The 18,173-nt window shown below is 40.3% G+C and overlaps 1 protein-coding gene across 4 annotated transcripts in view; it reads right to left on the reverse strand.

The window, feature by feature from the left end:
- Positions 1-18,173, reverse strand: part of DAB2 (DAB adaptor protein 2) — a 241,488-nt gene that overhangs the window by 122,834 nt on the left and 100,481 nt on the right. For all 4 annotated transcript variants that reach the window (XM_069221367.1, XM_069221377.1, XM_069221372.1 and 1 more), the window contains exon 3: positions 3,070-3,209. In XM_069221367.1, coding sequence (XP_069077468.1) covers positions 3,070-3,209 — 140 coding nt within the window. The remainder of the gene's footprint in view (positions 1-3,069; positions 3,210-18,173) is intronic.

Below are 18,173 nucleotides of genomic sequence, written 5' to 3' on the forward strand. Positions count from 1 at the left end.
GCATGGAGTCCAAAATAATGGACTCTGCAAAGCACTGGCAGGGGTCAACAACTTGGATTTGTTGTTTTTGACAGTAAACAATTGATGTTTTACTAATGTAGAAAACCAGTATCTGTGTGGGTCTCCGGGGTGCTGCTTAGATTTGCACTTATGTCTAAAAGTGCCAAAAGATGTTGTGGGGAAACAAGACAGGTTTTGCCATTGTCTAGCATTCTTGGTGCATCAGTGGTGATTTACATTGTGACCATTTATATGCTCAGGATATTTATAGTGACGACTGAGTCCCCAGAAAGACAATTTAAAATACTAAGGAGTGAGGTCATTCTTTTCCAGGAAATATGAAGTAGGATGGAAAGATGTAGCATCCCAGTAGATTCCAAAGTTACCTAAAATGTGATCAGATGAGTTGATGAGTTGTATGGTGAAGTAATGCATTTATCAAGCCCTTCCTTAGACAGTAAATGAACATGTGGATGTATTCACAGGAGTGAGTGGCACTACTAGGAGGGTCAAAGAGCATTGTGTGAACTCTAGGATGGCATCAAAGTGAATCAGTTATATTTTCTTAACTGAAGGCTTACAAAAAAGAAATAAAACAACTTTCCATGACCTACTGTTGGTTTTGGCAAGTCATAGGATTTCCATGACATGGAGGTCCAGTATTGCTCTCACAGTAGTAGCTTGTGCTTGTAATGCGGCTAGACTTTTCTGAACCATTGGCTAGAAGGGAAGCAATGCTTCTGCAGTTTTCTAACTGCGTGGATGAAAAGCCACATTAGATGCTTTCTTTTATGACTTGAACATTTTCATTGTGCTGCCAGTTATTGCAAGTCTTGGTGAACAAATGGTTCCAGCTATGTGCCCTGAAATTACACAAATGTTATCAGTGTATTTGCAAGGGGACAAACCTTTAAAGTTTACTATATATTTGCACTGTTCATTGGATGTTACCTGTCACTATGATATTTGAGATATATAAATGATGTCTGGTGATTCGTTATTTGCTAGGTTCCGAAAAGTTCTGTGAGGAATGTTCCCTTGTTGGTGGGTTAAAGTTTGTTAAAGTTTTTCAGTAATTCTTACTGCATTAGTACTATTTGTACATTTGTTGTGTTATGTTGAAAATCATTTTTTTTTAAATAAACAAGGGCTTGCAAGGATCATATTCAAACTGTCCTTACATCTCTTCACTGGCTTTTCTTAATGTATAGATCACATCTTAAGATTCTATATTCAAGTCAGAAACCCATTTATGGCTTTCTTCTTACCTCAAGTTGTCTAGATTGGTAAATCAGGTTTTCAGTTTATCTCCTGCATAGACCAATCTATTTTTTGGCAAAACTCTATTTAATATTTTGCACACAGAGTTCCTCCTCAGATTTACCTCTTATAAGCTATAGATTCAAGAAATGTTAGGTCATACATGGAGCCTATGGGTTACGTGTTGGAAAGTTGGGCGTCTTAAATGGCCACTGTGTGAATAACTGTAGCTTGCAGCGTCTTCTGTATATACAATCAACATTAACTTCCTGAAAAAGACTGAAAATTGGATTACTAAATCCTTCTCATTTTTATGTTCTCAAACAACAGATTGTTTGGCTGTCTCCAAAGTTGAGAAACTGATGAAGGCGAACATATGAAGGGAAAATGGCAACTGACAGCAACACCCATCAGGGAATTATTTGAAGCCTCTCACATTTCACCAGTACTTCACATTTACTTTATTTAATATTTACTTCTACCATTAACCCATATCATATCTGCATTAATTAAAATCCAATTTCTCCTGTTGGAAAATGAACACAAATCCCACTACTGCCCCCTCCCCAATTACGCTACCAGTCAGATATTAAGAAAGTATAGACAAACATATGCGATAAACATCCTTTCTTTCTAGTATACTTATTTCTTCCTTGGTCCTTTTCTAAATTATCCTCTATGCGACAGCCCATTGCAAACCTTACACTTACAGATATATATTATCCATCCCATTTTGAAAGCTCTCAATTACCACCCACTATTAAATTAAATTATATTATGTATTTCACACTGGCCTGCCTTACTTTTAAGGCATATATACTGAAGATTTTGGATGTGGTGAACAGCCATGATATCATTATGCTGTCACTGCTGTAACTGAGGGAATGGTTATAAGGTTACATCCCCATGATCAGTATAGCTTGATGTACAGTAGTACAGCAGTATTATCATATAGCTTAAGACACCTACCCTTTTGCAACTGTGATGATTTATAACTTCTTTTCATTGTATCACAAATCACATATTTTACATATACAGCACCTATCAGTAAATATCTCAAAAATCCTAACATCAAAAACACTATGTACATAATATGGCATATAAAATGAATGTACTATCCATTTATCTTCCAAGGATGGCACTTATTGCACGCCCCAGTAACCCCCTGTTAAAATCCTGGGATTTTCATTGAATCTATTCTATTGTGGAAGGCCTTGATGGGTCTGTTCTCTCAATATGTTTATTCTTCACTCACAAACCTTTGAAAAAGATTACTGCGTCTATCTGTTTCCCTTTGCTGTTGGCAATGATTTAATCTACACAAGATTTTACAATGGCAAAATTGCACATAGGACTTTACAGCATGCTGCCAAGTGCTGCCACCACCCTAGGATTGAGAAATTAATTCTGCTCCACCCTTTCTGACTGGTTTGGCATAGCTTTAATTAAACAACATTTAGTAGATTATTCCTATCCCAGCGGCTCAGATTTTCAAATCAGCCCATGAAATGTAGAACTCTACTGTTGATGATGGTGCAACATTTCCACTTTAACCTCATATGTACAAGCACTAAAGGAGAGATCATTGGCTTAGCTCAGTTTATCTTGATCTCTTATTTGTCTGATAATTTTGAGTGGCACATTTTGATACATACATATCTATTCTATGTGTGTGTTAATCTGTTTTTGTTTTATTTTCTCTTAATCATATTGTACTAGGATTTCAAGTACATATTTAATCAATTGTGGTCAAATATCCTGACAAAGATGATGGTCTATATATTTTCAATGTATTCTTTAAATTAATACCTTGAGTTTCATCATCGAATCTTGGCTCATTTTATCTCCTCTAGCATCAGGAACTTCATCCACTCCAATCAATTTGGCCTTGTATCTGATGCCATCTCCTTTGAATCGGGCTAGAAGAAACTCATCTGTTTTTTCCGGACCTTGGAACAAAATAAGTGAGTTTAGTACAGAAATAATAATTGCAAAAAGGGAAAATCTGGTTTAGAAATATGTCAGTAGTTTCTTGCCAATATAAAAATAAATCATGGTACCGATGCATATGAGTATTTAAGAAGAAGAACCAGTAAATCTGCCATTTTATGACCACTAGTCTTCAATTAGAAATGTGTTAATTTACTAATCCCAAGTATAGAATTATTCCTGGATCCAAACTATTGAATGTTCTTTCCTCCAGTCAAAGAGTTATGGATACTGAATAACGGTTATTACACAGTAACTAATAGCACATGTGGACGCGTTGGTAATGAAAGTATGATATGCCGCAAGGTTCCAATCATCTTTGAGTTCAGGCATGCACGCCCAAGACAGAACATTGCAAGAATACTGTCCATGGGGATAGTGGCGAGCCATGTTGTTTCACTGAGATTTAATTTCAGACTCAAGGGCTTGAGGAATATTTTTTCTTTTCCATTAGGTACTATTAAATGACCAACATCCTCATAAAGAATAATGGGCAATACTAAGCAAAAGACAGAGAAGTCAAGAAAAACAATCAAGGAAAAGGACAACCTCTATTTTACCAATAACATTCATCTTAGTATTTTTTTAACAGCAGTAGTGTACAAATGGCAACAGTAAATTATTAATGGTGCACCTTAATAGGAAAACATCACAACCACTCAGATTCCACTCCAATGTCTCACACTCTAAGCCTGTACATCCTTCCAGGTCTGACTGATGATTTAATGGCAATGGCCAATATGAATATCCTCTCCTCATTACGAGGTCCTCAGGGTCCTCTGGGAAACCACTGTGATAACCCTGCACCCAGAATTATTGATACTCTTGAGTACAGCCAGCTCTGGGACCACTATTACTGTACTATTGCAGGTTTTTACCTACAGAATAGGTAATTATCGTGGAACATTATCTTAGAACACTGGTTTTCACAGGATTTTTTTCCACATAACAGGCATTTTTCTTCAGGCATTTTCTGACACGTTTGTACTGGTGAGATACGTCCATGGAAAAAGACATAGGGTATGGTTTTATAACATATCATCTAACAGTTATTCTTGGAATATTTTGTTTCTCCTTGAATCAGGATTAGCATTTGTAAAACACAGCTGATACCACAAAGAAGTCTTTTGTATAAAAACTGACAGTCAATGCTGCTCCCTAAAGAAATGCAGTTTCCCCTGGACTATCCACTTTGCATCGGTTTTCAGTTGCTGAGAGGATCCAATTCGAGTAATTTTGTCTTGTAAAGAGGACCTGAGCCAGTCAACCTTTTGTCTCTGTGTGTTCCTTTCCATCTCTAGGGAATCTAGAAACTAACCTTTTCATCATCTCGAATAGGCACTTCAACTCCTTATTCACCTCCATCCAACTCAAACCTCTTTAGCCGCTCACCAGTGAAGTAGGTTGATGCCACTCCCTGACAGACTCAACACCATATTCTGTGCCCTCTACCCATCTAACAGCCTCCATAGTTATCAGTCTTGAGCACCTGTCTTTAATCAAAGTAGACTTTTTTTCATTTTGATACTGCAGACAGGCGTCTTCAATACACCGGTTAAATGTTCAATGGCTCCTACGAAACGAATGCAACCCCTACAAACCTGCTGAACATCTACACAAGTAAGCCTTAGACGTTATGTACAACTGCCCGAAATTGCACAATAATGCAGCTGTTTACAATGGGATGCTTGGTCCCGTCATATGCTTTATAAATGACTAGTAAGACATGCACTATTAGCCCTATCTGCAGTGATAAGTCACTATCCAAAGCTTGGTTCACTCACAGAAACAATGCTAATCTTCACCAAAATACCTAACTTTGCCCATGCGTCATAAAAAATAAGCTCTAGCTGGTCAAGAGCTATATCACTAATATCATTAAAGCTAAATCTCTAGGTTTCCATGAATGAATGAATGAAAGGGATTTATAAAGCGCACAGAAGTACCAAGAAGTGACCCAGTGCTAGTCGATCTGGGTTGGGCCTTTACGATGCATGAATAGTGTCTTATCTGACACATCATAAAACTTGAAGCATGGATCACTGTGATCCACTTACTAATGAGTTTACGCCTGGGCTATGAAAAAGTTACTTTGGCTACCTGTCTGTGCTCTAATCAAGTTCCAGTATTAAAATTCTCTGCATAATCATCTGCTCTGCTCAATTGCCTTCAAGTGAAGAAGATGCCCTCTCGGGAAACCAAGCAAATGCTGTTAGATTGCCTTGGATGGTTTACACTATCATGGGGAAATACTTCAAAACCATAGAGCTTAAAAATCCACTCACTCTAGCATTCCTATATGTTAGAGTTTCCATTTCATAGCGATCCCATAGATATCTGCTCCATACTAATTTGGTTCAACATTCTGCTCTTTTCCAGCTGAAGCCTTAAAGAAGTGCTATAGGCATTTTCTTTATGCACTACCAGTCTTGTACCAAAAACTAGCAAATACGCCTACTTGGCAAAGCTTCAGAAAACGATCTCATTAAATAAAGACTCCCTGGTTTTGATTTCAATGATCAGTGTGATACAGCAACATCAGGACCTGACATCTACTTAATTTTCAGGCATTCTTGCAGGCAACTTCTCCACCAATATTCCAACCTTTACCACAATCTGAAGTACTCGGAAAAGGAGGACATACTTAGCCACAATAGGCTATGGGAAGGGCAAAGATTGGGATTAACAGACATCCTTCCCCCATTCCTTTAACCTAGATTAATATGGACATCTCTAACCAAGAATTTCTGGCTCCCACCCTGTTCCAGGTACTTGACAGGGTCACGACAGAGTCACTACGTCCAGCTGAAGTCTGGAAGACCTTGTTTGTGAAGCTTAAATTATGTATGTTTGGTTTTGTAGTGTTTACTGCAAATGACTAAACTCGTCAAACTAAATAATTGCAGCAAATGTGATTAAAAAGTATCTTCACATACAATCTATGTCCAGAAATACATTACCAGGAGAGAAACGTGTAGGCCAGTTTTAATTCATTCGTTTTTAAAGAAAAGATGTGTGGGCACAGGAAAACATTTTAGCATAAAAAGAGATTGCAGCTTGGCACCCTCGCACCACAGGAAGCTATTGCAGAAAGTACTAAAGAATTGTTCTGTACCGAGATTTTAGTATTGGGCTAACATGCCTTGAAGGCAGGTTACAGAGGGAATAATATATACAAATATAGGAGTTATAAAATAACAACTGTAATGTTGTGCATCTATGAATAAAAAGTCCTTGTCCATCCATCATTTAGCTACACACTAAAAAGAAAACCTTTTGTAAAACGATATCGAGGCCTCTAGATGTAAGGAAGGGGGGCGAGTCTTTAGCAATTCAATTAGACTCCAAAAATAGATCTAAGTGCTCTTCAGCGACGAATAAGGGAACTGGCAGAAGCCGTAGCTTGATGGCGCAGAGCAGGTGCAGGGCGTAAAAACCACCCCTTGTGTACGCATCTGTGGGACGCCCTGCAGGAGCATGGCAGCCATTTGCATAATTTGCATAATCGTTTTACCTCAGTACAGGTTTCATAGCCCCACTGAGGCTCCCCTGCACCTGCTGAAGGAGGCCCTTTCGGTGCATGAGAATAGCGAGCCACAAATGAGCAGAATAAACAAGTCATGGGCACAGTCAGCTCTTAAATACGTGGAAACGCACTCCATTCTACCACATTTCAAAGACAACTATCAATTCAGGGCAGTGAATGAGCGCGTGGCCTTTTGTGTAAATGTGTTTCCGCCACTACTGTCGATTTTATTGAGGCTGGTTTCAACCACTGGCAGGCCAATACCAGGTAACGTTTGAAAGAACTTGTGTCATCCCAGTGTTCACAACCTCAGGGCAGAGATTACACACACTAACATTTTATATCTGTGCTGGTTCACACCAAAGCCACAGGTAGCATCTTCTTAATAATCTGTGGTGGTTGGTGTGTGGTTAGTTTAAACCCACGGTGCAGAGGTCAGAGCCGTTTTGTGGCAGCAAAAATGAATAGTATTATTTAACTGTAATGGAGCAACCCAAACGTTTTTTTTTTTTTCAACAACAATGCAGCATAGACTGCGGCAAAAGAAAATGCGCAAAATAGCAGTCTTTTACGAACAAACAACATGGCGCTAAACAGCATCTCTGTCCACATGAGCAGAACCCAAATAAATCGACCACCCAGGCCTCTTATGTAACCTGACCCATGATTTATAAACAAGTACTCATTATGTCATATTCTCACTTTTCTGAGACTCATCAAGGGGGCGGCCAGCGACAGAAGGTGAGCGCAATTAAATACTTCAGGCAGCTTTTCAGCAAAATAAACACATTTGTCTTAAAACTGCTTCAATGAGCAATTTACTTGAGAAGTCCTCTGCTACGTCAAGCGTCTGCATTTGGGGAAAAAGTACAAATCCTGTTTTAAGGTAATGACTGTTTTTGTTCCCATTCAAGCATTTTATGGAAGCGCTCCTGTCATCGCTCATCAATCACTCACTAATTTGCAGTCACGCCGGTCCCTAGATCCCGCAGGTGACGTCTGCTTAAGCTTTGTTGAAGAAAGGCTGCTTTATTCCTTACTTGACTGTCGGGGAGCACCAACTTGCACACCATGTAAATCATGTCCCAGTCGCAAAGCTTCTAATGGCTGCCAGATAGGGCTTGTATCATCTTATTATTCTAAAAACACTTGTTTGCTCTTTTCACGTCCTTCTTTTTTATTCTCCATGCTTTTTTGGACTTCTTCCTAGAGTTTCCTCTTTTTATAAGTATGTTTCCTTCATTATACTTAGAAATTTTCATTTATTCAGAATGTTAGTCTGTTTTCCAGGTCATAATTATTTCTTAGACGTTTGTTTTTGTAGATTTCAATACTTAGCATATTTTTGGATTAATTTTTATTATAATTTAAATTGCATTTGGATAGGTTTTTGCCAATATTTTATCAAAAAGAGTGAAAAAGGCACACATAAAACACAAGAAAATGTGGGAGATGTTATGACTTGTGTGACAGATGCTTGTTAAGCAGCAATTCCACTCGATGCTGAATTTCACTGTTTAACATTCTTAGGATCCCTATGATGCAAGGATCCATTTTGCTATCTGAAATAGAGCTAAATACAACAGAACACAGATAGCAGTATGATAATCCATTTGTGCTTCCTAAATGTGCACTTGGGGTATGATTTTTCCAAACGTACTCCTGCCATTTAGTGTTAGTTTCTTAGCGCAAAATGCACTCTTGTGCCCAAAATCGATGCGAGAATGCATTTTGCCCTAAAAAAGTAGAGCTAAATACACCACAACACGAATAGCGGCACAAACAGCCACTCATGCTCGCTAACAATGCCCTCAATGTAGGGTTTTTTCCTACAAATTATTCTTAAATCTGCAAGCAGGCATAATTGCATTATTATTGGTAATTCTGTGTCAAAGATTAACACATAATTTCTAAAATTACTCTGAATACTTCAGCATGATTAAAATTACTCCCAGTCCTACTTAATAATCCATCATTTGTGAAAACCGAGAGGGTGGATACCATATTTCTCCATTACTGCTGCTAAATTTTGGAATACGCTACCCATCTACATATATCATGAGGTGGTCCTCTTAGAGATCAGAAAACTGGCCAAATAGGGCTTCACCCACAAAAGTTAGTCCGTTAATAAGTGCCTGTATGTGCAACAGCGCCATTGATGCACTCTAGCGAAAGCAGCATTCTAAAATAACCCTCATAGAAAATGCAAGCTCAAAATTACAAAGAATTATTACAATTCCTCAATAATTATATGAGCAGGTTGGAAACACAACATACATTTCTTATAGCCAGGGCTTGACAGTCAGCAGTACTTATTTTCCATTTCCTGTGTGGGCGAGTTATAGTACGTCCTGGCAGTTCATTCTCCTCAGCATCAAAGTTCAAAGACTGACACCCCAAGAGAGGCGTGGTTCACAAGTGGATACAAGCTCCTCCTACTCATGTTTACACACTCAAGTCATGCCAACCCTATACATCTGGGACATTACACCAAGACCAGCAAAATATTTATTTTTCTGATATTTCCTAATTATATCGTTTGTATAGTCTACAACGTTCACAGACTTTGACCTTTGAGTTAGGAACTTATCACAGTATTGACCAATGTTGTGGCCTAAAAAAGATGCAACTTTGCTTACTTTGTATCCCAAACACCTGAGTACTATGTTAGAAGAACACCTTTTATGAAACAATACATGTGCTACATGGTAAGCTTCCACAATTGTGTAGGAGTCTCTAGCCATTGAAACAAGTCTCAGATGCTAACATACTGCTGAAAAAGACTGCAGAAAAATTCAGCTGAGTTGCCACACTTTTTCTTTGGTAAGCTAAAAGTAGGCTTTTTCCTGAGGTGAACAGGAAATATTCTCCTAGTCCCCGGCTCCATCTGTTTGAAGTTTCCTCCATCAAATACCAGGAAATATTTTTTCAGAGATGGTTTCTGCTTTGGAAAGCTATTTCTTTCAACGCTCAGGTTGGCCAAAAGCAGCTGAGCTGCAGCGACAACAGAAAGCCAGTCAGCAATATCTCCTTTCTCAAATTATTTATTTATTTATTTACTTATTTATTTTTTGTTTGTTTATCTATTTATTTATGTATATATTTATTTGGGCGTTTTAATAAGTAGAAGAGCGACAATGTCTATGATGAAGCAAAAGTAAGTGAAAAAATAAAAGCGAACACAAATAAAGAAAAACATATAAAGTTAAAAAAAGAGTAGTGATAAAAGACCATAAGAAAAGAAAAGCAACTGGTGTGATATCTGCATCCCAGGAATGCACATATGTTGTCTGGTCCTTGAAGTTAATTCATGGTGCATGTTGATTAACAGAGAGGACCTAAAGTGAGTTTATAATCAACAAGAAATATGTTTGAGGGCAGCATCCATCACACAGTGTTCTAAAGTAGAGGATACTCCATATACTTAAAGAAAGAGATAATTTCAATAATTGCAGTAATTCAGTCAATGTGGTGAATGTCCAGTAAATATGGTCCATGAAGTAAATCGTAAAATACACATGATGGTTGGCATTGTATAAGTGCTTTTCATGTTCTAAGATGCAGAAGGTAAGTAGAAGATGTTCCCATTCCTTTTTGAAAGTGGGCAGAGAAGAGGTGGTGTGAATAGTAGATGAGAGTTAGTTCCAGACATTGGGAATGCATCCATATACAGATTGGTTGGATCACTTTTTGTTGATAGTTGATAGTAGGAATTTCCAGTGGTTTCCAAGAGATCTTTAATTTCTTGGTGAGATAATGTGAATGATCAAGGCTGGTGAATTTGTCAACTATGCACACAGCTGTATGCACACAATTGTATAGGTGGATGTAAATTTGATAGGAAGCAACTAAACAAATGCACAACCAAACACAGAGTTCAGGCATGCAGCTGCATGCAGGGCAGCTTTAAGTGGTGCAAGATACATTTTGGAAGTAACAGGTTGAACAGTATCCTTGTAATCTAAGTGGACCCAATCCTTGGATTCCCCCGGTAAGGCCTTCTTCAAATAGGAAACGTTTGATCCCCTTAATGAGTTGGAGCTGGTGATTCACTTTTCTAGCCATGTTATTGATGTGTTTGTGTAGACTTGCGGCCTGATTTAGAACTTGGAGGACAAGTTACTCTGTTACTCTGTCACAACGGTGACGGAAATCCCATCCGCTGAAATCAAAATCCCATTATACACAAAGGGATTTAGATTTCGGCAGTCGAGATATCTGTCACCGTTGTGATGAAGTTACTCGTCCTCTGAGTTCTAAATCGGGCCCTTAGTCTGGGATCAAGGCTGAAGCCAGGTGATCTGAAACTTTCAGTGACACAGAATAGTCTAAGACAGTGCTTCTAAAACATTTTAGAACCACAACCTAATTCTTTAGCACAACAAAGCTTGCAACCTATCGAGCTTAAATGAACTTGAGGTGGGTGATTTTTTTTATTGTAACTAAAGATTCATGTGGTAGCATACTGTCATCTATAGACAGCACATTTTCTATTGAAAACGTCACAAAATTTGGCTGGAAATTACCTCACTTTACACATGCCCATGTGCAAACTGACACTCATTGATTTTGATTACTGCCTATTTAAAAAATGGCATATTTGTGAAGAAGCAATAACAGACAGTGTCGAGGATATGCCATCTGCACACAAACTCATTTGCATGGAAAGTGTAGGAAAATAATTGCATGTTTTAGCACCCACGAATGAAAGATGAGGTCAGCTTGGCTTTTCAGGTTTTCCCTATACAGGCTTCAGTTGATATAGTCTTTCTTTTCCGCACAGAATACATGGCTTCTGTGCCTATGACATGTGTCTCCTCCACCAAAATACAGACAGCTATCAGCACAATTATTAACCCGAACTTATGGTTATATTTCTGTGGCCACTATTAAGGGAAAACTGGAAATAACAAACAACGAGGACAGGGAGAAGCCGATGAATGACAAGCAGTGGGCAGGCTGTAAGCCCCCTTATTATATACAACAGTCTCACAAGCGAGAGCATGTGCAAAAGTAGTACATGTGCTGTTGCAGGCACGACCTAAAATTATGCTTCATTTTTTCTTTCCTAACTGCTGAATGTGGACAGTTCATTACCAGGTATTTACATCCTTTTGTGTGTTACAAAAAACAGACATCCAACAGCCTTTCCTTCCACAGTCACTGTATTCCAGCAATACTGAGAGAAGTTTGTAAACACCAATTCCCATGTTGAAACAAAATACAAAAATAAGTAGCAATTTGTCAGAAGACATAGTCTGACATTTGACCTCTGTCTTTGAAGCACAGCACGTGACAAGATAAATACAGTATTTAAAGGTATCTTTATTTATTGCTTGGACTTTCATGACCCACCAAAAATAGCTCGCAACCCACCAGTGGGCGGGAAACCCACAGTTTGGGAAACACTTGCCTATGATATTAGAGGAGTTCAGCCATTGTCACATTTTGTGTGTGTTGAGACCAATTAAAATTCAGTTGCACTAGGACTAAATCTGAGGTGAGGAGCAGTCATAAAAGGCTGCAATTTGTCCAGTGTCAAAGCCAATAGCATATTGATTGTAAGAATTTCCAGATTATTTTATAATATTACTTCAACTAGTGGTTGAAGAGGGCAGGGATTTAGATAAAACCTTGTGGAACAGCTTGGGAAGCAGGCACTGGCTTGAGGAGCAAGCTTGCAATTTTGATCAGTTGCAAATGGATCGTGTGAGATATTGGATTGTTGGTTAAGAAGGGTGGAAACCCTGCTCAAGCAGCAGCCACAATCCCTGTCATGGTGATGCACTAAAGTCACTAAATTAACCTGTGCTTAGCCCTCTGGTAGCTTGGCACAAAGCAGTCAGGCTTAACTTAGAGACAATGTGTAAATTATTTATGCAGAACATAAACAGTACTAAAGACAAAACATGACACAAGAAAAATCCTACACCAATTTAGAAAATTAGAGTACATTTTAATAAATTATTTGATACCAAAAATGACAAAAAAACAATCAGTAGAACCAGATTTATAATGTTTTTAAGCTGAAGGAAAAAACGAGCACCTAAAGAATCAAAGCTGCACTCTCAGAAAATACGTCTGACCGCAATGGAGTGTAGGTTAGGTACAAGAAGTGGAATAGCCTAGTCACTGCTTATGTACAGACTTAGCAAGACTTTTCTGGAAAAACGTCTGAGAAGTTCAGGTCAAGAAGGACAATGCTGCAGTTGGAATTTGAGGAGAGAGTCACCACCCTAGAGAGCAACTGGATGAAGCTGCGGTGAAGCTTTCTACCCTGTGACTTAGTCTCTTTTTTGGAAGTCAAAAACCTCAAGTGCGGTGAAGCTGTAAGCTGTAGCTGACGAGGGCTCCCCAAGGCTGGATACCCCTTCCGAGAAGGATGGCTGTACAGGTTTTGCTGCTCCATACAAGAGCATATGTTAACTGCCACAAAGTCGGGCTGACTAGGGATGGAACTATGGTAGATCGACGAGAAGGTAGGTCCCTGTCTCCTCTCGGTTCTCAGAGCAGTTTTTAGTCAAAAGATTTTTACGTCCTAAGTTCTGGAGTTTGGCTATCTGAGCACCTTTTGCACCACTTCCAAGGATCCAGGACTGGAAAGGTACGACTTGGAGCATCAGAAAACAGTTGGACTGGGTTCCGGTGTGACTTCAAGTTGGTTGGAGGCTTTTCTGTCCCCGAGGCTATGTTCAGGAGGACAGCCAACTAGCCATTTGAGTCACTCTGGTATTCCTGGGTTTAAGCAGTGGAACAAGGTTCCTGTATTTAAACAGCAGGAAACGCCTCCTAGAGGTCAAGGTGGCTTCAGACAGCAGAACAGTTTTTCCAGGTGCAGGAAAGAAGTTTTCTGAAGTACACTGCAGGCCACAACAGCAGGATTCTCTCTGACAACCCTTATGAACGTCCAAACTATGAACTGAAGGGTTGGTCTAAGGGTCCTATTTTTATAGCTGGTGACTTACTGACGTAGGGAGAAGTTTCTAGAGATTCTCTCCGAAGTGCTTAGAATTTCCTGCCTCTCTTGCCCTGGCTACAGTCTAACTGCAGACACAATAGGCTTGTGTCTAGTTCTTTGTGTGAAGGCAGGGCACAGACTATTGATTTACAAGTGGGGCTAGGCCCAACTCTGTCCCCATCCTGCCAGCGATGAACCATCGAGGCACACCTGATCCCTTTATTGTGTGACTGTCTGAGAGGAATATACAAAGTTCAACTGCCAACTACACCCATTCATGTGACCCAGGAACAGGCTGTAGGCACGAAATAGGTAGGGCAGGAAAATTCTACAAGTGGCATATTCAAAATTGAAACTTAAAGTCCGACTTTACCATCAAAGGCCAAAAGAAGTCCCATCTACACCTGTCAGTGTCCTGGAAGTGACCAACGCCAGCTATTCTGCTCATTTCATGAGAGATAATAGGCTAAGGCTGATATACTGTAAAGCTGCCCTACTAGCCCTCCTAATATCTGCTCCAATATAGTGGACACTCATGAAGTAGTCAACACCTCTATCTGTACCCTTTGCGACTTAAATCAGATTAAAGCACGCACTGTTAGGGATTCTTTTTGCATCCCTCCCCCAATTAAAGAGAATGAATCAATTCCAGCATTTCTTATTAATGCGTCCTCTCTTTAAAGTATGCGGTCTCTGTACATGACCTTCTATGGGAAGCGAGGCCTGACTTGCTATTGATTACGGAAACCTGGTTGTCAGCCTCATCCAAACCCATTATTAAAATGGCAATTCCACCTGGATATAAGATTCAGAACCTTGATCGGGCAATAGGGAGAGGAGAAGGCATAGCTATAATCTATAAGTACATTTATACTTGTTCTACCTTCCCAGTAACTGACCTACTTGAAGCAGAAGCAGTAGGCTTCTGCCTGGTGTTGAATGCCCAGTGTTTTGTTGGTGACATATTGATCTACAGACCACCAGGACCTATGGGCCCCTTTTTCAAACTCTCTTAATGAGGTAATTTCTCCTGTTCTTTTCCGGTTTTTGCAACATGTAATTTTAGGCGAATTTAACATACATTGGCACTGCCCCTCGGAGAGAGATACGAACAGTCTAAAGGATATTATGTCCCCTCTAGCTCTCCCTCAATGTGTTGATAAGCTCACTCACATTGGTGGTCATATTATAGATCTTTTTTCTCCAATATAAGTCTAATCATGTCCATCCTAAATCCTTGGACGGACCATTATTTAATCCAGTTTAGTTGGCTTTCATCCCTTTTTGGAAGATGTGATCATCTTGCCGTTTGGACCTAAGTCAGACCTTTCTCCAGGATAACTCACAATTGCCTAATGAACACTCTTGAAAAATAAGTACATTTTACGGGGGTTAGCTGAGTCAATTAAGTTAGATGCGCAGGTGCACAACAATTTGATACGCACCACAGTGGAAGAATTATCTCCCCTCCCTGAATGTAATCCAGGTAACTCAAAGATCTCCTGTCCTTGGTTCAATGATACCTTGAAACAACAGAAAAAGCTATGCAATAAGGCAGAAAGTGTGTGGTGTAAAAACTATCATATTGAGGACAGAGCCAAGTATTAAATAGCACTCAAGAACTACTCAGCCCTGATTAAATTCACAAAAAGGGATTTTTACGGAGGGATGACTGAAAAGGCAGATAATAAACCATAAGAAATGTTTAAAATAGTAAAAAGCTTTTCAGAGCCAGCTGCCTGCCAGCAAAAGTATGGTTCCTCCAGCCAAGTTGTGTCTACAACTGCCCATCTTCTTCCAAAATTAAATAGAGGACATTCGGAACAGCTTATCTGAACCAGGATTTTCAGATACAGATGCTCTGTCTCCAATAAGGTCCCCTTGCAATGTCCCCTTCTCCCTCTCCTCTTTTAATTTGATTTCCATGGACGACTCCAAGGTGGCCATTACATATCTGAACAAGAATACACAAAAGTAGGGACCGGGAGATTAATGGTCCAGTGTACAGCCTCCCAATACAAATATTTTAAGGCAAAAGAGTACACTGTTGTCTTAAAACATTACATATCTGAAGCCAGGCTCCCCTTTTAATCCTTGACCTCTGTCTCTTTTAGTTCTAGGTGTGGAGGTAATCACGCCAGTCATATATTCCATGCTAAACAAGTTACTAGGATCTGGCACTGTTCCTACATGTTAGAAACAGGCCAAAATGTTGAAAATCTAATGCTAATACCAATGTTCCAGGCAATTATAGGCCTATTTCCCTGTTGCAAGCTCCAGCAAAACCTGTAGACATCACATTGAATCAAACAGACTACTTCACCCTAGTCAGTCTGGGGTTAGGCCAAAATACAGCACTGAGACTGATCTTTTGGAAGTCTGAACAGATCAAAAGCACTTTAGATGCAGGTAGGAAAGCAGTCCTGATACTGCTAGACCTGTCTGTGGCTTTTGACACAGTCCTCCATTCCAGACTGCTTTCCTGCTTTCATTAAATAGGCATCAGAAATACTGCACTGAAATAACTAAAATATTTTCTTGCAGATAGACAACAAGAAGTCTGGATGCCTCCTTTTTCATCTGGCATTAGTTGACCAGGGCTCTGCCTTTAGCCCCACATTGTTTAATATCTATATGACCAAGTTGGCAGCACTGGTTGAATCCTTTGAGGCCAAGATAATATCATATGCAGATGACACCCAGCTGGTCTTCTTCTTCACAAAAGGATAGATAAATGCCCCAGATGCCATTAAACCCTGTCTATCAGCTGTCTTTAATTGGATGGAAACTAACCAGCTTAAATGCAACACCGATAAGATGGAGGTTCTTAGCTTTGGCCACAATTTCATCTTCAACTTGCAGGCACATTAACCAGATGGGGCATCCTTGCTCAACCTGGAAATTAATTCAGTAAAGAACCTAGGAGTCAAGTTCAACCATTAGATGTCTGTGCACAACCAAATTAACACAGTCATAGGCACATGTTTTGGTCTTTAGCAGTTGGCAAAAAATATATACACTTTCTTACTGTACCATTGAGAATATCAGTGGTAATTGCACTACGGATTATGCTAATGTGCTTTATACAGGACTCCTGTAGGAAGTTGGCTCTGTATGTGCTATTTCAAAGTAAGGAATAGCATGCACAGAGTCCAAGGGTTCCCCTTAGAGGTAAAATAGTGGTAAAAATAGATAATACTAATGCTCTATTTTGTGGTAGTGTGGTCGAGCAGTAGGCTTATCCAAGGAGTAGTGTTAAGCATTTGTTGTACATACACATAGACAATAAATGAGGTACACACACTCAGAGACAAATCCAGCCAATAGGTTTTTGTATAGAAAAATATCTTTTCTTAGTTTATTTTAAGAACCACAGGTTCAAATTCTACATGTAATATCTCATTCGAAAGGTATTGCAGGTAAGTACTTTAGGAACTTCAAATCATCAAAATTGCATGTATACTTTTCAAGTTATTCACAAATAGCTGTTTTAAAAGTGGACACAGTGCAATTTTCACAGTTCCTAGGGGAGGTAAGTATTTGTTAGGTTAACCAGGTAAGTAAGACACTTACAGGGCTCAGTTCTTGGTCCAAGGTAGCCCACCGTTGGGGGTTCAGAGCAACCCCAAAGTCACCACACCAGCAGCTCAGGGCCGGTCAGGTGCAGAGTTCAAAGTGGTGCCCAAAACACATAGGCTAGAATGGAGAGAAGGGGGTGCCCCGGTTCCGGTCTGCTTGCAGGTAAGTACCCGCGTCTTCGGAGGGCAGACCAGGGGGGTTTTGTAGGGCACCGGGGGGGACACAAGCCCACACAGAAATTTCACCCTCAGCAGCGCGGGGGCGGCCGGGTGCAGTGTAGAAACAAGCGTCGGGTTTGTAATGGAAGTCAATGGGAGATCTAGGGATCTCTTCAGCGCTGCTGGCAGGCAAGGGGGGGGTTCCTCGGGGAAACCTCCACTTGGGCAAGGGAGAGGGACTCCTGGGGGTCACTCCTCCAGTGAAAGTCCGGTCCTTCAGGTCCTGGGGGCTGCGGGTGCAGGGTCTCTCCCAGGTGTCGGGACTTTGGATTCAAAGAGTCGCGGTCAGGGGAAGCCTCGGGATTCCCTCTGCAGGCGGCGCTGTGGGGGCTCAGGGGGGACAGGTTTTTGTACTCACAGTCTTAGAGTAGTCCTGGGGTCCCTCCTGAGGTGTTGGATCGCCACCAGCCGAGTCGGGGTCGCCGGGTGCAGTGTTGCAAGTCTCACGCTTCTTGCGGGGAGCTTGCAGGGTTCTTCAAAGCTGCTGGAAACAAAGTTGCAGCTTTTCTTGGAGCAGGTCCGCTGTCCTCTGGAGTTTCTTGTCTTTTCGAAGCAGGGGCAGTCCTCAGAGGATGTCGAGGTCGCTGGTCCCTTTGGAAGGCGTCGCTGGAGCAGGATCTTTGGAAGGCAGGAGACAGGCCGG

The sequence above is a fragment of the Pleurodeles waltl genome, chromosome 1_1 (genome assembly GCF_031143425.1).
Source record: "Pleurodeles waltl isolate 20211129_DDA chromosome 1_1, aPleWal1.hap1.20221129, whole genome shotgun sequence".
NCBI classification, from domain to species: Eukaryota; Metazoa; Chordata; class Amphibia; order Caudata; family Salamandridae; genus Pleurodeles; species Pleurodeles waltl.